The sequence below is a fragment of the Myxocyprinus asiaticus genome, chromosome 8 (genome assembly GCF_019703515.2).
Source record: "Myxocyprinus asiaticus isolate MX2 ecotype Aquarium Trade chromosome 8, UBuf_Myxa_2, whole genome shotgun sequence".
Classification (NCBI taxonomy): domain Eukaryota; kingdom Metazoa; phylum Chordata; class Actinopteri; order Cypriniformes; family Catostomidae; genus Myxocyprinus; species Myxocyprinus asiaticus.
The window spans coordinates 22,174,876-22,197,920 of NC_059351.1; the positions used below are offsets into that span (position 1 = coordinate 22,174,876).

A 23,045-nucleotide genomic window follows, 5' to 3' on the forward strand; every position below is an offset into this window, starting at 1 on the left:
AGTAAATTTAACAAATACATTAAAGGCAGAGATAAAAAAAAAAAAAAAATATGTCTCTAGATTTCACATAAAGATAAAATGCCTCATTTAAAATACAAGAACAGATTTCTGTGTAAAGGGGCGTTCACAGTGAGAGTGATTTTCTGCAATAAAGCGACCCAAGTCGTTACTTTTTAATGAGAGTTGTCAATTTGAGGTGACATGGGTGAAAAGCCCCGTCGATAAAGTTGAGAAGAGTTCAGCTTTATGTAGATGAGCAGCAGCGATGGAGTAGCTACCAATGGGAGTGGAAATTTAGAAATATTGGGCTTAAGAATGAATTTCTGTGAAATCATGCATAAACCATTTGAGCACATTGTGTTACACTGAAAAAATGATAAGGTTAGGAGTTACACAGGATATCAAAAGTGACAGAATCCCTGTACCAGGATGCTTCTGGACATTTCTTAAAGCTGATTTAGGTGTTTATTTTTTATGTTACAATTCTGTCTTTTAATATGCAAAGTCAACTATAAGTCCAATGGTGTGACTTGGGGGTGGGAATATCTGTTTGTACAACCAATGAAAGATGAGGGGAGCATTCAGGAAAACTGTTTGAAAGCAATTATTATTGTAGCGCAGAAAGCTTTAAAGGGTTGTGATCAAGGATGTCAAATGCTATCAAGGGAAATATACTGTGTGTATTAAAGGAATGTCTTTGTGCTGTGACTTTCACAAACATCTCTTCAGTTTGTGTTAGTGTTCTGCTATGAGGCCAATGCAGTTGTAATTAAAATGTTTAGCTAAACGTTAAAGCTTTCTGCTGATATATGGGAGCCTACAGTGACCAGTGACAGGCACTAAAAGAAAGATTCTGCATCACTCACGGCTCATCCTGTTGGGGATCGCTTTCAGCTCTTGGCAGGGATGTCAAGAAGATGGGCTGTAAAAAGCACGAGGGTTGCTGTCGAATTAATGTGGGGTGGGGGGGGGGGGGGGGTTAGCGGTGTCAGTCAGTTCACTGCTGCTTTCATCAGACAGCAGATGACTGGACAGTGCAATGTGAAGACTGTCTGCTCTGGTGAAATGCATGTGTTTATAGAGGGAACTTGAGGTGGTGATGGCGACTTGCTTTGTCATGCCCTTAAAAGGGACATCCAGTGGCTGCCGTGTTAATTTCAAGAGCAGTGCAAAACATTTTGGATTGAAAAAATCAACATGAGCAACCAGATGGAAAGAGTTCCACCAAGGCTTTTGCATTGCAAAAGATGGAAACTCAATATACTATATATATACAGTATATATACAGTATATACAGTATCTCACAGAAGTGAGTACACCCCTCACATTTTAGTAAATATTTTATTATATCTTTTCATGTGACAACACTGAAGAAATGACACTTTGTTACAATGTAAAGTAGTGAGTGTACAGCTTGTATAACAGTGTATTTATTGTAATTTGCTGTCCCCTCAAAATAACCTCAACACACAGCCATTAATGTCTAAACCACTGGCAACAAAAGATTGGGCACAACTGGGCACAATTTGCCATTTTCCCTCCCCGGTGTCATGTGATTCGTTAGTGTTACAAGGTCTCAGGTGTGAATGGGGAGCAGGTGTGTTAAATTTGGTTTTATCGCTCTCACTCTCTCATACTGGTCACTGGAAGTTCAACATGGCACCTCATGGCAAAGAACTCTCTGAGGATCTGAAAAAAAGAATTGTTGCTCTACATAAAGATGGCCTAGGCTATAAGAAGATTACCAAGACCCTGAAACTGAGCTGCAGCACGGTGGCCAAGACCATACAGCGGTTTAACAGGACAGGTTCCACTCAGAACAGGCCTCGCCATGGTCGACCAAAGAAGTTGAGTGCACGTGCTCAGCGTCATATCCAGAGGTTGTCTTTGGGAAATAGACGTATGAGTGCTGCCAGCATTGCTGCAGAGGTTGAAGGGTTGGGGGGGTCAGCCTGTCAGTGCTCAGACCATACGCCGCACACTGCATCAAATTGGTCTGCATGGCTGTCATCCCAGAAGGAAGCCTCTTCTAAAGATGATGCACAAGAAAGCCCGCAAACAGATTGCTGAAGACAAGCAGACTAAGGACATGGATTACTGGAACCATGTCCTATGGTCTGATGAGACCAAGATAAACTTACTTGGTTCAGATGGTGTCAAGTGTGTGTGGCGGCAACCAGGTGAGGAGCACAAAGACAAGTGTGCCTTGCCTACAGTCAAGCATGGTGGTGGGAGTGTCATGGTCTGTGGCTGCATGAGTGCTGCCGGCACTGGGGAGCTACAGTTCATTAAGGGAACCATGAATGCCAACATGTACTGTGACATACTGAAGCAGAGCATGATCCCCTCCCTTCGGAGACTGGGCCACAGGGCAGTATTCCAACATGATAACGACCCCAAACACACCTCCAAGACGACAACTGCCTTGCTAAAGAAGCTGAGGGTGAAGGTGATGGACTGGCCAAGCATGTCTCCAGACCTAAACCCTTTTGAGCATCTGTGGGGCATCCTCAAACGGAAGGTAGAGGAGCGCAAGGTCTCTAACATCCACCAGCTCCGTGATGTCATCATGACGGAGTGGAAGAGGACTCCAGTGGCAACCTGTGAAGCTCTGATGAACTCCATGCCCAAGAGGGTTAAGGCAGTGCTGGAAAATAATGGTGGCCACACAAAATATTGACACTTTGGGCCCAATTTGGACATTTTCACTTAGGGGTGTACTCACTTTTGTTGCCAGTTGTTTAGACATTAATGGCTGTGTGTTGAGTTATTTTGAGGGGACAGCAAATTTACACTGTTATACAAGCTGTACACTCACTACTTTACATTGTAGCAAAGTGTCATTTCTTCAGTGTTGTCATATGAAAAGATATAATAAAATATTTACTAAAATGTGAGGGGTGTACTCACTTCTGTGTGATACTGTATATATATATATATATATATATATATATATATATATATATATATATATATATATATATATATATATTAAGCAATATCACACGAGCAAGAGTGCAATATGGCCTTACATCAGCACTGCTGTGATTCGGCCACAGGCAATCACAGCAGTGCTGATTTAGGGCCATATAGCACGATTGCGAGTGTGGTATTGCTTATATACAGAGTTCAATGAACAAGAAAATGTAAAAATTGGGGAAAAAACTGAGTACAGTCATAAAAAACGCATTTGTTCATGGAACTACTTTCTTACGCCACGGATCAGAATCTGCCGTTGCTGGTTCAAAACAAATAATGCATCCAAGTCTCTCAAAAACATCACTTTCGAACTACTAATATCATGGCTTGGGCTTTTTCTAACATGTTATTGGAGAAAAAAGGATGTATGTGTGTGTGTGTGTGTGTGTGTGTGTGTGTGTGTGTGTGTGTGAGAGAGAGAGAGAGAGAGAGAGAGAGAGAGAGAGAGAGAGAGAGAGAGAGAGAGAGAGAGATGGAGCGTGTGCGATCACCTGTTGATGATGCTGTAGTCTGTTAGTCAGCTTTTTGAAGATAATGTCATTTTGGAGAAATTCATCCTATATTCTGTGGAAAAATAGCCATCCAAGCAAGGGTATTCCTCCCTATTTCAAGGTAGATTGTGCGCAAGAGTTTTTCACTATAGAAACTGCAATGTTCTCCACTATTTTGAACAGTATTTCCTCTCCAATGTGGAAAAACCGTAAGAGGTAAGCACTTTGAGTTTGTGTAATTAATCAGTCTGTTGTGTCTCTCAGCTGTGATGAGCCTTAATGCTGAAGTTGTTTGTTTAAAGCCGTTTAAAGCTATTTCCTAGCTTTAGTAGTGTAGTAGTAATACGAGCGATCACGTAGTGATGTAAACAGTGAGTGACACTGACTCACTTCACGTCACCAATTAGCTCATATTACACACAAAAATGGTCTTTTGCCTCCACCTGCTGGCTAAAATATGTAATGTCACAAAATTAAATGTAAAGAGACAGAAAGCTCTTAACACATCTGCACTGCTCTTACACTTTAGTTTAGAATGGCACAAACACAAGCGGAGTGACACAAACAGTGAAGCGTCCAAGTGCTGATGGTGTGAGACCATATATATATATATATATATATATATATATATATATATATATATATAGATAGATAGATAGATAGATAGATAGATAGATAGATAGATAGATTTCTGTGTAATATTTATAATACATACCATATATTTCTCAGATCATACTTAGCTGATGTTACGTACATTTTTACACTAAAAAAGTAATTGTAAGATTTACATATTTAAAGTTCATGCCAAAATTCCATCAAATTACAACAAAAAAAAACATCGCAATTATTATTTTAATTATTTGAAATAATAAGTTTTGTTAATTTAATTTTGTTAAACGTTACACAATTCAATTTGATGGAATTTTGTTATGAAATAGAAATTCTTAAATCTTTAAAATAGGCTAAAGTATTTTTTTGTATGTACGGACAACAAAACGCTAATAACTATCAAAAACCGAGAACAAAAATAAATAAATTAATGAAAGCATGATCTTAATGCATGATGATTTGTAAGAAATTCAATTATTCTAGTTCCTATTCCACTTAATGATTCTGTTTCCTTACTGGTTCCATTAACAATTATTTTAGTACTTTTGAGGAAGAAATATTTGAAAATAAAAAATGCTATTAATATTGTATTTACTGCCCCAGCAGACTGTTACAAAATGATGAGATCATTTTATATTTTTGCAAGAGGTGTTTACACAGACTAATTAAGATATTTAATTAATTCTTTAGTTTTATTTATTTATTTGTTTTATAAAATACCACAACCAACCACTAATTACAATAAAAATCACAATAGGTTTTTATTTATACATTCAATCATTTATTTATTTACACTGTCATATTAACAACCATCCAGTAATTACTGGATGGTTGTTGATATGACCTCTTAGTCGATTTTATAGGGCTGGGTATCGGTACAGATTTCCTGATTCGATTCTGATTCACAAGCACTTGTTAAATCAATAGGAAATTAATTTCCAATTTTGATTTCATTCTGATTGGCTATATTTGAGTTATAATTTTCGCTTACAAATGCTTGCTTACTGTTGGAATTCAGTTGATCTTTAACTAGCAACAATCGTAATTCAATACAATTCAACATTCAGTTCAATTAGCATCTCATTCTAAACGTGACTTTCATGTTGCATGCATACGGAATACCAGGGGACATGCCGTTTGCTGTGAAAAACATAAACAGTGAAATATCACACTGGGTAATCCCCCGTCCAATTAGCCAAATCCACACTGCACATCTAATCTATTCCAGCACGAGAGGAGTGTATTAGCGCGACTTCGTTCTCGCCCGCAGGGAGAAAAGAGAGTGAGAACAAATAGTCCTAATGAGGCGTTCTGACCTATACATGTCTCAGAACTTCACATGGCTTGGCCTGTTAACACTGTTCTGAGGGGCCATGGCAGGCCCCCAAACTTCACAAGGAACGCTGGAGGGGACGTGACTCGCCAGGTATTTGATCTGACTAAGAAGGGTCACCAAAGCCGGCCCCTACGAAGCAGTGAGGGCAGATTTGGCATGCGGAGCAGAGAGGCAAACGGCTTGCATGACTGGTTCAAATGGCATTTGACATGACTTCCAAGATCTCGGGCTGTAGACACAAGAGACAAGGCTGTAAACATTGTGTTCGTTTGCTACATAAGTCTGCAATTCTTTCTGTGTTGTTTCTCAACACTGTCCTAAATATCCAGTTCAAAATGTGCAAAATGCTCTTAAAGGGATAGTTCACCCATAAAAGGACTATTTGACATTATTTACCAGCTGGGTAAAAATATAGATTTTCTGATTAATCACAATCTTAAATTTAAATGGTCCAAATATAAATTCTTGAAAATGCCAAGATCAATGTTTAACCCTCTGCAGTGAGAAAAAAATTACATGTATATGCAACCAAATTTTGTGCAATGCAACTTAAAATGTCTGTGATTTGCCACTGGCTGGTAAATGTTCAGATTTCACATGCAGTGATTTGGTATAGTATCGGTTATCCTAAACCTACATTTACATATGTTCATTTAGCAGACGCTTGTCTGACACATTTCAGGATCCAATATTTCAGAGCTTAAATTTATGTCTGTTCCTTATAGCTATCATACAGGTTCAAAGGACATGGAATAAAGGGTAAAATAATGTTTGAATTTTCATTTTTGGATGAACTAATCCATGAACTATATTAGCAAAAGAGAAAAGTTTAAAGCTATTGTCTCACTTGCAAGTCGATCTTAGTTCAAAGTAACAACGTCAATAATGTCAGAAAATATCTTGTATCTTTATTGCTCTGAAGGAAAAGACTTTACTGAAGTATTCAAAAGGATGTATCTTTTATGCTATAATTATTGCATGACCTTTGCAGTCTTCTAAAAAATACATTGTCCAGTTGTTCTAGTCATGCAATCTTTAACATATAATTATATAGCCAACGACCTCATAGCATGGGGGAAAAAAACATCTCAACAGGGAATAAAATCATCATAAATTGGGACATGCCATCTCCTAAACTCTGTAATAGAGGGCAATCGCTGGTGTATTTTTGAAGGTTGAAAGTTGCGTATATCGCCTGCAATGACGGGTACCCCTTGTATTCTCCAGTGAGGTAGAGAACTATCAAGTATAAATGGTGCTGAATACATTTAGTACCACAATGATGAATTGTTCCCACCAAAATTTTCACACATTTTAAGTGAAAAGGAACAGTCCAGAGGGTAAACTCCTTTGGTATGTTGTTAAAGGCATGTTTATATCCATAGCAGAGTCCTAAAGTCTAAGACCACTCATGAAAATGCTTTTAATTAGCATTTTTCTTATTTTATATATATATAATATAAAAACCTGATGATCACCTTAACCAGCATGATTCCAGAATACTTATTTTATTTTAAACAAATAATAAACAGCGCAGATGGACGCTTGGTGTGAATGGCCCCTTAAATGAAAATTCAGGGTTCAATACAAGTTAAGCTTAATTGGCAGCCATGACGATGTAATGCCAACAATAACTAAAATCTAAAATGACTGTAAAAATTATGATTTAAACAACTTTACAGCTCAAATAATACACACGTTTTAACAAAAGAATTAATGCAAGTACTTTTTATAAAACAATATGCTTCACATTCTGCCTTTAAACCCTCTAAAATGTGGCTCCATTTACTTCCATTGTAAGTGTCTCACTGTAACCTCGAATTTTGCTTTTTTTTTTTAAAGAAAAGAAGGGACGAGTCAAAATTAATTTTTGTGGTAATCAATATTATGCTACAAATGCTGTCATTTGAGCTTAACTTGTATTGAAAACGGAATATACTTTTAAGGGGGTTTTAGGCGATTTGTTTCATGTTGTGCTTAACATCAACCCTTACCATGGTAAAATCACTATAACAAATAGTTGTAATAATTTTTTGTATTGTTGTCATTACTATTGTAACTATATCAAAAGGCCTTTTGCTTGTTTGTTTACATTTTAATGTTTAGACAATTTGAATAGTCGTGGTCCATTTGAACATTCCATCAATGTAAGTCTATGGGATTTTTGATCACCGCTGCATGAAAACCATAATTCCTGATCAGTTAGAAAAGATATAACACACAGAATATAGTCGAAATAGTCAGAAAGTCTGTACCATGTTCAGTGGATGCACCTTAAAAGCTGTAGAAGGAGTTGGTATTAGAAGTTTTGGTCTCAGTTTAGGGATTTTGAAGGAAAAACAAAACAATACTTTAAATTGTTTTCAAACTAGCGCACTGATTAATGCAGCATTCACAGAAAATAATGATGTTTTTCCATGGATAATACACTCTGCACGTCAAGCACTCTGATGGCTTCTTAGTGATTGATACAAATGAATAAACCTGCTTTTTTCTTGTGCATTCATCCAAATGTTTGCATTCAGCACGTGGCAAATTAAAGGAATAGTTCACCCAAAAATGAAAATTCTGTCATCAGTCTTTCATCCTCATGCTGTTTGACTTTACTTCTTCTGTAGAACACAAAAGGCTATCCAAAAATTATTAATAAACACTATAAAGAACCATTAAAGTAGTCCATACTACTTGTCCACTATATCCCAAGCCATCTGAAGTCATACAATAGTTTTGTGCAAAGAAACAACTGAAATGTAAATTGTTTTTGAGGATGATATTTGAACCCAAGCAGGTATTTATTGACACACAAACAAAGACAGCAGGTAAGTGATGGTGTGACAGTACTGGATTGCAGTGGTGGTAGTCTTCATCAAGTAAACTAATGCTGATAGAGATGGTGACTTTCCTTGAGGTGGAGGGTTTGCAACAACGAAGCTTGCATTGAGGAGATGGACACTGGAGTCGCTGGAGAGGAAACGTTATGGTGTTTAACACTGGAGATACAGGTAAGTCAGTCTGTACACGAAGTTAAGACCAGACACAGAATGGAAGGGGAGTGAGGTTTATATAGGGGGGTTGATTGATGCAGTGATTGGAGGCAGGTGTGGGTGATCAGTACTCAGGAGAGTGAGAAGGTTGAGTGAAATTGGTAGGTGGGTCAGAAGGATCCGTGACATTACCCCCCCTCCACGGACTGCTCCAGAAGGACGTGCTTCCCGATGCTGTGGCCGATCCAGTCCACACGGAGCTGGACGATCAGGATGTGCGTCGTGGAAGTTGGAGTAGGGTCGGGTCCAGGATGTCATCTCAAGGAATCCAAGCTCTCTCTTCTGGACCATAACTTTCACAATCTATGAAGTATTCGAGACAACCCCTTTGGCGTCGGGATTCCAGAATGTTCCGGACTGCATAGATCGGTCTGTCCTCCAAGACAAGTGGCTGGGGGGGGGGTCGTCAACAGGATCAGGTTCTGAGGAGTGAGGAGAGAGAGAGAGGGGTGGTAAGGTTTTAACAGTGAGACATGGATGGCGGGATGTATGCGATATTGGGGAGGGAGTTGGAGATGGTAAGTGACTGGGTTGATCTGTCTGGTGATTGTGAAGGGACCAATATAACGGGGACTTAGCTTTTTGCAGGGGAGATGCAGCCTGATGTCCCTTGTGGAGAGCCACACCTTCTGCCCAGGTTGGTAGGTGGGAGGAGAAGATCTTTGGGCATCAGCGTGGAATCTTTGGCAGCGCACCGCCCATTGCAGGTGGTGGTGAGCTAAGTCCCAGACCCTCTCACTTTCTCTGAACCAATGGTCGACTGCTGGGACGTCAGATGGTTGGCTGGACCAGGGGAAGAGTGGCGGTTGGTAACAGAGTATGCACTGGAAGGGTGTGAGGTGGTTGGAGGGTTGACGAAGGGAGTTCTGTGCATACTCGGCTCAGGACAGGAAGTGACTCCAGCGGTTCTGGCGGCAATGACAGAAGGTTCTAAGGAAACGGCTTACCTCCTGAATCTTCCTCTCTGTCTGCCCATTACTCTGCGGGTGGTAACCAGATGAGAGGCTGATGGACACTCCCAAGAGAGAGAAGGCTCTCCAGACTCTTGAGATGGATTGGGGACCACAGTCGGAAACGATGTCTTCAGGGATCCCATAGTTCCGAAACACGTGGTTGAAGAGGTACTCTGTGGTCTCCAGAGCGGTGGGCAGACCCTTGAGGGGGATCAGTTTGCAGGCTTTGGAGAAACGGTCTATAGCTACCAGCACGCAGGTATAACCCTCAGAGGGAGGAAGATCAGTGATATAGTCGACCCCTAGATGTGACCAGGGTCGGCGAGGAACAGGCAGCAGAAGGAGTTTGCCAGCCAGTAGTTGTCGTGGTGTTCTGGATATAGCACATTCTGGGCATCCTTGGACAAACCTTCTGACATCTAGAACCATGTGGGGCCACCAGAACCGGTCCTGGATAAGCGAGAGGGTCCTATTGGTCCCAGGGTGGCCAGTACCCAAGGAGGAGTGTACGGAGTCAATGAGTGTGAGACGTTGAGAGGAGGGTACATAGGTCTTGTTGGTAGGGCATCCCAAAGGAGCTGGTTCAGTGGCGGAGGCTTCACGGATGCTATCGTCCAGGGACCACTGAATGGGACTTACTATGACATGTGGGGGTAAAATGGTATGCGGTTCCTCAGAGCCTTCCTCTGGAGCATAAAGGCGGGAAAGGGCATCTGCCATGGAGTTCTTGTCACCTGGATGATAGGAGATGGTAAAGTTAAAGCGAGTGAAGCAGAGGGCCCATCTCGCCTGATGGGGGTTTAAGCGACGAACCTCTCTGAGATACTCGAGGTTCTTGTGATCTGTGAGCACCAGGAATGGATGTTGTGCTCCCTCCAGCCAATGTCGCCATTCCTCCAAGGCCAGTTTAATTGCCAACAGCTCTCGGTTCCCGATGTCATAGTTCTGTTCCGTCGGGGAGAGTTTCCTGGAGAAGAAGGCACATGGATGAAGTAGCGGTGGTTTCCTCATGCTGCTGAGATAAGGCTGCTCCTATGCCATTAGTGGAGGGGTCTACCTCAACAATAAATGGTTTATTTGGATCAGGGTGTACAAGGAGTGGAGCGGAGGTGAAGGCATCCTTCAGGAGTTGGAAGGCGTGTGAAGCTTCGGAGGTCCAGGAGAGAGATTTGGGTTTGGATCGGAGGAGAGAGGTCAGCGGGGATGTGAGGGTACTGTAGTTCATGATGAAGCGGCGGTAGAAGTTGGCAAATCCTAGGAGTCGTTGGAGCTCCTTGATGGTGGTTGGAGTGGGCCAGGATTGCACCACTGTTACCTTCCCCCATCCATCCGAATGCCTTCCAGGCTGATGATGTAGCCAAGGAACTGGAGGGATGTCTGGTGGAAAGAACACTTCTCAGCCTTGAGGTACAGGTGGTATTCCCTCAACTTTTCCAACACGAGCGCTACATGATGACGATGGTCGGTCATATTCCGAGAGTACACCAGTATGTCATCAATGTAGATGAGGATGAATTGTTGGAGATACTCACGGAACACCTCATTCATGAAGCCTTGGAACATGGAGGGGTCGTTGACCAGGCCATACGGCATCACCCGGTACTTGTAGTGGCCTGTAGGAGTCACGAAGGCTGTCTTCCACTCGTCTCCCCTCCGTATTCGAATGAGGTTGTAAGCGCAGTGAAGGTCCAGCTTGGTGAAAACAGTGGCTCCTCTCAACAGTTCCAAAGCAGCTGGGACAAGGGGACCGGAACTTGACCGTAATCCTGTTGAGGGAGCAGTAATCAATACAAGGGCGTAGGCCTCCGTCCTTCTTAGCCACAAAGAAGAAACTTGAAGCAGCAGGGGAAGTGGAAGGTCGGATGTAACCTTGGCTGAGAGCCTCCTTGATATAATCCTCCATGGTCTTCTGCTCAGGAATGGAAAGTGGATAGACTTTGCCATGGGGCACTGGCTCACCAGGGAGGAGGTCTATCGCACAGTCCCATGGTCGATGAGGTGGTAGTTGTGAGGCACGTAAAGGACAGAAGATGTCCTGGAAGTGTGAATAACAGGAAGGGATCTCCAGAGGGGTTGTACTGGCAGGGCTTTCAATGGTGGTGGTGTTGACATTGAGAGGGGAAGAGTTTCTGATGGGCATGCAGGGTTTGTGAGAGAGTCAGTTTGGGAAGCAGGCAGGGAAACACTGAGGCCCCCATTTCAGGATGTCACCGGAAACCCAGGAGATGACTGGAGAATGTTGTATAAACCAGGGACGCCCTAATACGATGTCTGCAGTGGAATACTCCAGAACCAGTAGGGTTATGTCTTCGTTATGCAGCCATCCCACTTGGAGTTTTACAGGACCCACGCAGTGACGAATAAAACCGCTTCCTAAGGGCTTGCCAATTATGGAGTGGATTTGAAGCTTGTGTTCGCAGAGTCGTTTTTGAAGCTGGAGTTGGTGACAGAGCGCGTCCGAGACGAAGTTGCCGGCTGAGCCCGAGTCGAGTAGTGCGGGTACTGAAAGAGAGATATCAGGAGTTGCACAGGTACACAGGTTACTAAAGGAGAAGTACTGACCATAGTACATGCACACATACTTAAACTTGGTATGTTAAGACACATTGCACCAGGTTTGTCGACAGTAATACCAAACGCCTTTGCTTCTTGCATGTATTGTAACTGAATGCAATGCACCAAGTTTAAAAATAGATTATTGCAAATGAGATTTAAAATTTCGGTCTGCTTCGGTTAAGCTATTGTACAGTTTCAAGACTTCAAATATAGCACAAAAGTCTTATGGACTACTTATGATGCTTTTATTTTGTTGTTATTGTTGTCGTTCCTTTTTGGAGTTGACAGCCACTATATCTTTTCATTGTATGGGAAAGAGCAGTGTGCACATCCATTAAAACATCTCTTTTGTGTTCCACTGAAGAAAGAAAGTCATAATGATTTATTTAATAATTAGAATTTTCATTTTTGGATGAACCTTTCCTTTAAACCTCTTATACTTTAACCCAGAACATGATGACATTGGCTGAGCTACTGAAGATTTGGTTGTAACCCACGTGCTGAGCCGAGGCACATGTAGGGAGTGTTGCCCAGCGATCTGACTTTGCTGTCTGCCTGCTGTCCAGCTTGGACTAGAGTTGAGTAATGGGGCCCAAGTGGATAACAGTTCCTTCCCTTAACTCATCCCTTCTAGCAGGCTGTGTTTTAATGATCTGTGTGGTCAGCCCGTTAGATGATCTGCATAGCGCTCACCCAATATACAGCCACTCACTTACCACTAATATAGGGCTTCTTTTAATACACGGCATGTATTTTAATACACATTTGAAACATGAGTTGGTTTATTTATTTATATGTACACTTGGCTCCATTTCAGCTGTCTGGGGAGTCTTTTTATCTCTCGGTTGCTCTCTAAGAGGCCAAGCAGCATCTAGTGGCCTTGGAGGAAAGATGTGTAAGTGTAATAAAATGTGTTTGTAAAAACATAAAGCAAAAAAAATGTTTGCATGTCTCACTTTGGCCTAAGTTTATGCAATATATTTTTTGTCAGAAACTGATTAAAAAGTAGTTGCTGCATATAGTACGTTTTCTCAAATGTTAACATTCCTACATTTTTATTTTTATTTTTAATTTTTTTTCTAGGTACAAGCACATAACAACCTGGTCTCATAGAATGAACGTTACTCTATATATACATTTTTGGAAACTGACTTGTACATGCTGCTTTCTATGTTTCGCTGCAGTTTCCTGGTGAAATGAACTCTAGAGGTGCTACGTACAACAATTGTGTGGTTTAATAGTTGTCACACAAATCACCAGTACAGTTGCTGATTTTGACTTTATAAAAACGTATTTTTCACTCTGTTATTCACCACCCGCTATGTCATGATATATAAAACACTTTTACTTTAACGCATGATTTGAAAAACAAAACATTCTAACACTTGTATTACAGACCCACCTATATATACACACTCAGGATTGTAGCAAGGAATTCTGGACCCCATGACTGTATATTGGTCTGGGTCCCTTTCATATTAAAAAATACTGTTTAAAATTTGTTGTGGGCCCCCCTGTGCCTGTGGGCCCCTAGAATCGTTACCACCTTTCACCCCATTAGCTATGGCCCTGTACACACTTATTCCAATATTGTTAGCTTGCTTGGTAGCTCACCTGATAAAGCATTGGACTGCCACGGTTCGAGTCCAGCCAAAGATGCACGAAAGTGAAAGTAACATAGAAGTGACACAAAATGACGTGGTTGCTTCAGTTAATGTGTTTTCTTTTCTTTTTTCTTTGTTTTTTTTTTTTTTTTTTGCATTTGCATTTGCATTTGCATTTTAAAACACTATCGGTTAGGATTAGGTGTTGGTTAAGGGTAAGGATGTCTGTTTTGTTAAACTCTCGTTTATCTTTTCTGACACCATTGGTTAGGTTTAGGGTAAATTTTAGGTTGGGGAGGTATGTTTTACTTATTAAAACATCCATCTAAAATTCACCTTAAAAACCTTGTCTGATTACAACCTCATTTCACTCGGTTTTGGCACCCTCTGCTGGACTTTTCACTTTGAAACTGCAGCCAAACGTGTATTGAAGCACGTAATTTCAGTTTTGCAAAAACGTTGCAATGCTCACATAAATTTCATGAGACCAGGCTGGCAAATAAATAATTTTAGTAAAAGTTACAATAAATTTTCTTTGCAAGTCATTCATAAGTAAAAAAAAAATAAAAAATAAAATAAAGAATTAAAAAAATTAATGAATTGAAATCATTGAAAAAAGGTTTTACAAAAGTTTTAGCATCACAAAACGCTAAAATTATACAACTTATGCATTGTGATGATTTACATATGAATGATTTTCATAAAGCATTATAATCACACAACTTACGTAAAATACACTAATTTAAAAATGGTTTTACAAATTATTTACATAGAACACTAAAGTGATGCGACTTAAGAACGTAACAGTTTATGTAGTAGTAATTTAACAAATTATTTATAAATAGCACTTTAATAAAGCAAATTATCTGATAAGAATTATTTAACATATTATTTATATAGAGCATTACAATGACACAGCTTGCACATAACGTCAATTTACATAAAAGTTTGTTTTCTACTGTGAAACCATAATTAACGCGCACACAGGCACCACAGACTGCAAAAATATGTGAGTTGTGCAGAATATGACAATTTACGTAAGAATGGTTTTAAATATGATTTACAGAAAACACTAAAATGATGCAACTTGTGCAGAATGTGACCATTTACAAAAGAATGGTTTAACAAATGATTTAAAATTGTAAAATTATGAAACTTTCGCAGAATGTGACAACATACATGAGAATGGTTGTGCGAAGGACTTACACAGAGCACTAAACACAGAACGCGACTAATATGGAATTTGACAATTTACGCAAGAATGGTTTAACAAATTATATAAAATAGTAAAATTATGCAACTTTCACAGAATGTGACAATATGTGTAAGAATGGTTGTGCGAATGACTTATAAAGTGTGCTAATCGCAGAAAGGGACTTATGCGGAATTTGAAAATTTACGCAAGAATGGTTTTATTAAATTATTCAACCAAAAATTTGCTCTGCTCGTGTTTCATCAAAGGACATTAGACTGGTTTAGTATTAAAAGTTTTTGTGAAAGATTTGAAATGACTACAGTGGTGGCTAAGCAGAAGTTACCACTATTTTAGTAACTTTGGTATTTGTTGTGGTAAACATATTAAATTCTTGCATGGGGAGACTGATCAACAGTTTTGTTTATTTAAGGCTATCTGCTCCCACCTCTACTGAATCTTAAACAAATATTTTTACTGTACAGATTCACTGTAGTACTTTTACTATGGTATTTTTAGTGGTCACCATGGCACCGTGTTTTGTAAGTAGTCATTCTTGTTTGTTATATAATGGTACTTGCTCCCATGTTTAAAAACTTGTAATACCTCTGTATACATGTTAGCTAGCACTGCATGCACCATCACATTAGCTCTGTCTGTTGAATATTTATCTCATCACTTCCTACAGCATCCATGCTAAGGTTAATATCAATATCCAACCGAGCAGTTTATGAATGCTAACCAAAAGCAAGGCGTGAAAGCGCTCCAGATCTCCTCAGCCCATGCTGACGGATTAGCACTTTAAAAAGGGCAAAGTGGTCTCCAACTCTGACACGCCGTCTATACTGATTCTTTAATATTGTGCCTCTGGCAGTCACTGTTGACTCCACTGATAACCTCTGCTTCATTTACTGCAGCTTATTTCTATAAAAAGTGACAACCAACACCTTTTAATCCCCTGCTGTTATTATTATATGTAAGCAACATAATCTACTCACAAGATGACACATACTGGATGTTTACAGTGTTTCTTTGCTAACAAGAATTAGTGTAACTTCGCATGAGATCTTTATGGCTAATTACATAATGATATTTAGAGGGTCTTTTTTCATAATTTAATCATAATAAGTAAAATCAGAAAAGGATAATTTTAAGATTTATGCATTTAAATTTGATAACAAAACTCTTTTATAACTAAAAACATCAAATTTAATTAAGTAGCCTTTGATAAAATAAAATAAAAACCTAAATATTTTAAGTATAATTTAATTTGTTAAACTTTACACAATTCAGATTCATGGGATTTTGTTATGAAATTTAAATGCATAAATCTTTAAAATAAGCTAATTTTTTTTATTTATTTTTTTATCCGAAATTGACTAACAAACTGCACATTCAACAGAATTTAACACAATGCACACTAACAATAGCAAATTTTTCACTGCAAAAAAACAAAAACAAAAAAAAAAGATAAATAAAATACTTATTTTTCGTAGTCAGAATTGTGTTTTTCTGTTGGTTTCCAATTAAAAAATTGAAAAGAATATCGAAGCAACTTTTAATGTTAAGACTTGTTTTCAAAAACTTTATCTAAATACTTTATTTACCACATTGGAAAATTGATTTCAATTTTTAAAGGTGCACACATGATTTTTTATTTATCTATTTATTTATCTGTTTTATTAAAAATAAATAGTAGAATGGCATTTAGCAAAACTGGATTTTTTCCACAATTGTGGAATAAATTAATCATGGCTTGCTGCAAATACAATAACATGGATAAATCAGAAATTCTGTTTTTGTGTGATGCTGCATAAACACCGCAACATAAACACAAATATTACTAAAAGCACCCTGAAGCATACAATAAATCTAACAAGACTTCTGAGATGCTGTCATATTTTGAAGGCTTGATGCAAGTAATATGAAAGGCTTTTTAATATGGTCGACAAATTGTGTTTCAGAAATCTCCCATCTGATCTCTTCCATGATATATCAGCTTTAAAGTCAGAATGGATAGACTCTGATAAGCATTGTTGTGTTTGCTTTCTGAAGTGTGGTGCTCTTCATTAATAAAATCAATTTGCACATGACTGAAGCTCTGTGCTGTGTACTGGTGATGTACTAGAGGGCAAGATTGTATCTATATTTCTGTATTTCTCTCGTATAAAAGGCAAAATGAGTATAATATCGATAAATAACAGAGTACACCTTTGGATGAGTTGAAGCTGTATCAGGACAAGGGGCACTTTGCTTTAACCTAGAATGTACACATCATACAAAGTACAGTACATAACTGTATAATCTACTATAGAAAAATGAATAAAACAAATTAAAAAAAAAATAAATGTAAAAAAAACTTGCACACCAAAGATTAATACTTAAGGCAAGGTATTTGTTCAAATCCCTGAGCCAGGTATAAGCAGTAGTAATAGTGATGCTCTCCATAACAAGCACCACTAATTAATAAATAGTAGAAATATTGTGCATGTCTAGAGAGGTGAAATTTCGCAGTCAGATCAGTCTGAAAAAAAACAAAAAAAACATCTTATCCCTATTTTAACGTTCAAGCCACATTTAACTTTGAATATATCAACACTTTTACAGTGCTAACTCTAAACATGTGGTGCTACTGTATATTTTTACAAAGAATTGTTCAGCTACAGACAGTCAATCATTAACTACTTTAATACTTGCCTTATCAAATAGTTTTGTGCTTTGTACAGTCACAGAAACTTTCTCACACTGTTTTTAGTTTCAGTGTCTGGGGGAAACTGTTAAAAAGGCTAAATAGTGAAGGCAAACGCATTAACTGAATTGTTGAAGTGAGTGTTATTTCAGAAGTGTGTTTTAGAATACTTAAATACAACCAGAATTAATTTTCATGGTGACATTTCCACAGATGGACAGGCTGTGCTATGCTTGTCTAATCAATGTTATTAAGCTCATAAATATGCAAATAAGAATGTTAACCCAGAGTTTACAAATATACAATGTAAAATCTTGAAATCTGACTGCCTAGGATTCAATTGTTCAAATTAACCCAGGGTAAAGCATGAACATTGTGAAACATGGAACAAATTGAATTTTAAAATGACACTTGTTTAACAATTTCAAGTGTATTTTGTTTTGTTGCATTGCCAAAATTTGTTTATGCCTAAGACGAGTGGAAAAAAAAATTAGCCAGTGTACCAAAAACAAAATAGGCTTAAATTCAACATTGATCCTCTGAAAATAATGGCTACATTTTTGTGGCCGCGCTAAGTGCAGCGCTATGTGCTACGACCGTGCACTATGTCTTATCCAATTTTCATGAGAGCACTAATTCTAAGTGCAATTTTCACGCCAGCGCAAAGTGCAAGTCGTCTTGGGTGGGAGTGTTTGTGCTATCTGTGGGTGTATGCTCGCAAACTGTGGGTGTATTGTATGTTTATGAATTGGCGCAAAGCATAATTTGTTTTTTACTGAGAAATTGGTCATTGCGCTAAGACCTTTACAGCAAGGATGTAGTAATTGCGCAAATAAACGTAAGGCACAAATATTTCATATTTCTATTTTTCTAATGCATTACATACAGCCCATTTATTCTACCAAATTCTTAGGAATGTGTCTTCATTTATATCGAAGTTGCTTGACAGGAAGTTAAAAGTAGTAGAAAGTAGAAAGTTTTTTTTTTTTTTTTTTTTTTGCACTGTAATGCATTTAAATTATTAGTCATGTTGTATTCCCTTTAATAATGATCCCTACCCATCACAAGCAATCTAAGCTGTTTCTAATGTGCACAAATAAATGCAATCTTCATTTCTCAATGTATTTTCAGTGTTGGATATGGTAAACTGACTCTCGATGTGTTATTCTAGGTGATCGACATTAAGGAGAAGTTGAAGGAGTCGAAGAAATTCTGGTCGTCATTGTCAGACGGCATCTGTGCAGAGGACGAAGTGACTGACCCAGATGAGGAACAGTGTTGGAACAGTCACACAAAGGGAAGGTACGGAGGTCACCTTCAACTGCAGATCTCTTGGGTTGTGTTGCAGATTGTTGTGTTTTAGTGAAACCTTAGATGGTAATTGTTTTAGCGATATGAGTTCATAGGCAAATACAAAACATGCAAGCTGTTGCACGCAAGTCCTAGAAAGAATGTACAAGGTTGTTGTGTCCCTTACAAAAAACTGACCACGGTAACTGCTGTTTTACCAACATACCATAGATGCAGTTCTAATGATAATAAAACTGTAGTAACTTGGTATTAGCCACCACTGTCATCAAAAATAAATTAAGGAAGAAATAAAGAAATGACAGAAAAAAAAATTAGAAAGCTTTTTACACTGTTTGAAACAATCCTATATACAGTAATTTCCTGTCTTTTCCTGCTGTTTGGTCAATGGTAGCTGTCACAATTGTTTGGGGAAAAATTGCGAAAATTGGCACACTGATCGGGGTCAGTCTGAACAGTGTTTTGACCAGTTTGGGGATCTTTCAGTCAAAGCTTCTAGTGCCACCATGAAGTTCCCTATCTGTCACTCACTCGACGTTGTGTCGATGTAGTGACACTAGGGGTCAGTCTTGGGAGCCCCAAACACCTCTGCTTTTTTGAAAAAAGGCCAATGAGAATTGGCGAGTGGAATTTGCATGCCACTTCCCCGGACATACGGGTATAAAAGGAACTGGTATGCAACCACTCATTCAGATTTCCTCTTCAGAGCCGAGCGGTTCTATTCACTGAGCTGAATTCATCCGCCGAGTTCATTCACCTCTCTCTGCTGGATCTTACGGCGCATTCAGCGGCTTCTCCCCCTCTGCATCTGTGGTTTGCGCTTCGGCAGAACATTTTAAAAAGTATATTCTAAAAGAGTATATTTTCTTTCTGAAAGAGCGGCACACACGGAACGTCTTTTTAAAGACGTGTCTTTTTAAAGATGCCTTTCTGTTTGTGTGTTATTCCTGGTTGCGGTCGTTATCTCTCCGCTTCCGAAGGCCACGATTGCTGTCTTACGTGTCTGGCACTGCCCATGCGGAGACATCGTTCGTGGATGAGTCATGTCCACATTGCGAGAATATGACCATGGCAACGTTGCGGTCGCGGCTTGTTTTCGTAAGAAAGCAAGCCACCCCAGCGGCTCCCCGCACCGGTCCTTCTACCTACGTGTTTGAAGCCGTGTCCGTTAGCACTGGGGGCGATTTGGGGACATCAGTGGGACCACCTCAGCTGGGTATCCCCCCACGGACCTCCCATTCCCCAGCACGCTCACTTGCCCCGATCGGGCTCTCGCATCAGACTGGCGGCTTGTCTCAGCGTGAGTTTGACTTCTCGTTCGGCCGAGCCAGCCGAGATGAAGAAAGGGAGTACTGTACTGGGCTTTGCACAGACTCCCGTTCAAGATGCTGAAGCAAAAACACATTCTAGCGAGCGTCCGGCATCAAGATTGGTTCGCGGCGGTAAACCTGAAGGCCACGTACTTCAATGTCTCGGTCTTACCTCGACACAGACCCTTCCTGCAGTTTGCCTTTGTAGGCCAGGCGTACCAGTACAAGGTCCTCCCCTTCGGCCTGTCCTTGTCCCCTCGCGTCATCAAGATGGTCGCAGTGGCTGCCCTTGCCCTGCTAAGGGAAGTGGGCGTCCGCATCCTCAACTATCTCGATGACTGGCTAATCTCAGCTCACTCTCAAGAGTTGCTGTGCGCACACAGGGACCTCATGCTCTGGCACCTCAGCCGACTGGGGCTTCAGGTCAACTGGGAAAAGAGCAAGCTCTCCCCGGTTCAGAGCATCTCTTCTCTCGGTCTGGAGTTGGACTCAGTCTCGATTACAGCATGCCTTATGAACGAGCGTGCACAGTCGGTGCTGAACTGTCTGAAGGCATTCAGACAGAGAACAGCGGTTCCACTGAAACTTTTTCAGAGGCTCCTGGGGCATATGGCATCCATATGGCATGCGGCCACACCGCTCGGGTTGATGCATATGAGACCGCTTCAGCACTGGCTTCAGACTCGAGTCTCGAGATGGGCATGGCGCCGCGGGACACATCGTGTGGCCATCACGCCAATCTGTCGCCGTCTCTTCAGCCTGTGGACCGACCTTGCATTTCTACGGGCAGGGGTTCCCCTAGAGCAGGTATCCAGGCATGTCGTGGTTACAACAGATGCCTCCAAGATGGGCTGGGGCACCATATGCAACGGGCACAAAGCCGCCGGCTCCTGGACTGGCCCACGGCTGTGTTGGCACATCAACTGCCTAGAGTTGTTGGCAGTACTGCTCGCCCTGTGGAGGTTTCGGACGTTGACCCAGGGCAAGCACGTGTTGGTCCGGATGGACAACACAGCATCGATAGCGTACATCAACCACCAAGGCGGCCTATGCTCCCATTGCATGTTACAACTCGCCCACTGTCTCCTCCTCTGGAGTCAGCAGCGCCTCAAGTCGCTACAAGCCACTCACATCCAGGGCGACCTCAACACCGCAGCGGACACGCTGTCACATCAGGGTACCCTCAGGGGAGAGTGGAGACTCCACCCTCAGATGCTCCATCTGATATGGAGTCGATTCGGTCGAGCACGGGTAGACCTGTTTGCTTCCCGGTAATCCTCCCACTGCCCGCTATGGTATGCCCTGACCGAGGCACACCTTGGTATAGATGCGCTGGCACACAGCTGGCCCCCTGGACTACGCAAATACGCGTTTCCCCCAGTGAGCCTACTTGCACAGACCTTGTGCAAGGTCAGGGAGGACGAGGAGCAGGTCATCCTAGTAGCACCCTACTGGCCCACCCAGACATGGTTCTTGGATCTCACGCTCCTCACGACAGCCACCCCCCCCCCCCCGCCCAGTGAATTCCCCTGAGGAAGGACCTTCTTTCTCAGGGACGGGGCACCATCTGGCACCCGCGGTGGTAGACACGATCACTCAGGTTAGGGCTCCCTCTACGAGGCGCCTGTATGCCTTGAAGTGGTGTCTGTTCACTAAGTGATGTTCTTCCCGATGCGAAGACCCCCATAGATGCGCAGTCGGATCAGTGCTTTCCTTCCTGCAGAGAGGCTGGAGGGGCGGATGTCCTCCTCCACCTTGAAGGTGTATGTAGCCACTATTTCGATACATCACAATGCAGTAGATGGTAAGTATTTGAGAGGCACTAGGAGGTTGAATCCCTTCAGACCGCACCTCGTCCCCCCATGGGATCTCTCTGTAGTCCTTCAGGGTCTACGGGGAGCTCCCTTTGAGCCCTTGGAGTCAGCTGAGCTTAAGGCACTCTCTTTGAAGACTGCCCTCCTGACTGCGCTCACTTCCATCAAGAGGGTAGGGGACCTGCAGGCATTCTCCGTCAGCGAATCGTGCCTGGAGTTTGGTCCGGGTTACTCTCAATTGATCCTGAGACCCCGACCGGGCTATGTGCCCAAGGTTCCCACGACCCCTTTTAGGGATCAGGTGATGAACCTGCAAGCGCTGCCCCAGGAGGAGGCAGACCCAGCCTTGGCATTGCTGTGTCCAGTGCAAGCTTTACGTATCTATTTGGATTGCACGCAGAGCTTTAGAAGCTCCGAGCAGCTCTTTGTCTGCTTTGGTGTACAGTGGAAAGGAAGCGCTGTCTCCAAAAAGAGGATTGCCCACTGGGTCGTTGACGCCATTGCAATGGCATATCAGGCTCAGGACATGCCACCCCCTGCGGGGTTACGAGCCCACTCTACCAGGAGTGTGGCGGCCTCCTGAGCCCTGGCCAGTGGCGCCTCTTTGGCAGACATCTGCAGAGCAGCGGGCTTGGCAGCACCCAACACCTTTGCGAGGTTCTACAATCTCCGGGTTGAGCCGGTGTTGTCCTGAGTAATGGCAGGCACGAGCAGGTAATTTCCGGGACAACTGGCCGGGTGTACCGCTTGCGCATAGCGCATTCCCTTGAGGGGAAGTCGTGTGCTCTTGACACCCAGTAGTGTTCACAGACTGTGATCCCTGGATGACTTTCCTCCTTAGCCCTGTGGCAGTTGTGTTTGCAGAGAAACTCTCTGTCGGCTCAGTAAGTGCACTAATGAGGCCCTGTACTGAGGTAGGTGCTCCGCATGCGATGATTCCCTGAAGGCAACCCCATGTGATATTTTCCGCAAAATCGTTTCCCTGTCGGTAAACTGCGTCTTCCTTGGGCAGAGGCCCCTCTGCCCCCGGTCGCCATGCTTTGTAGAAACTCCTCTACCATGACCTACCATGGGACCTCTCCATATGACATACTTCCGACAAGACTCAGTAAGACCATGTGACGTATTCCACTCAAAATACCCCCCTCCCCCCACCTTTT

General features: G+C 41.5%; 1 protein-coding gene across 1 annotated transcript in view; it reads left to right on the forward strand.

Annotated features, from left to right (window-relative positions):
• Positions 1 to 23,045, forward strand: part of LOC127444927 (glypican-6-like) — a 397,241-nt gene that overhangs the window by 357,150 nt on the left and 17,046 nt on the right. Inside the window, exon 7 of the mRNA XM_051704591.1 lies at positions 18,625 to 18,755. Within this exon, the coding sequence (XP_051560551.1) occupies positions 18,625 to 18,755 (131 nt within the window). The remainder of the gene's footprint in view (positions 1 to 18,624; positions 18,756 to 23,045) is intronic.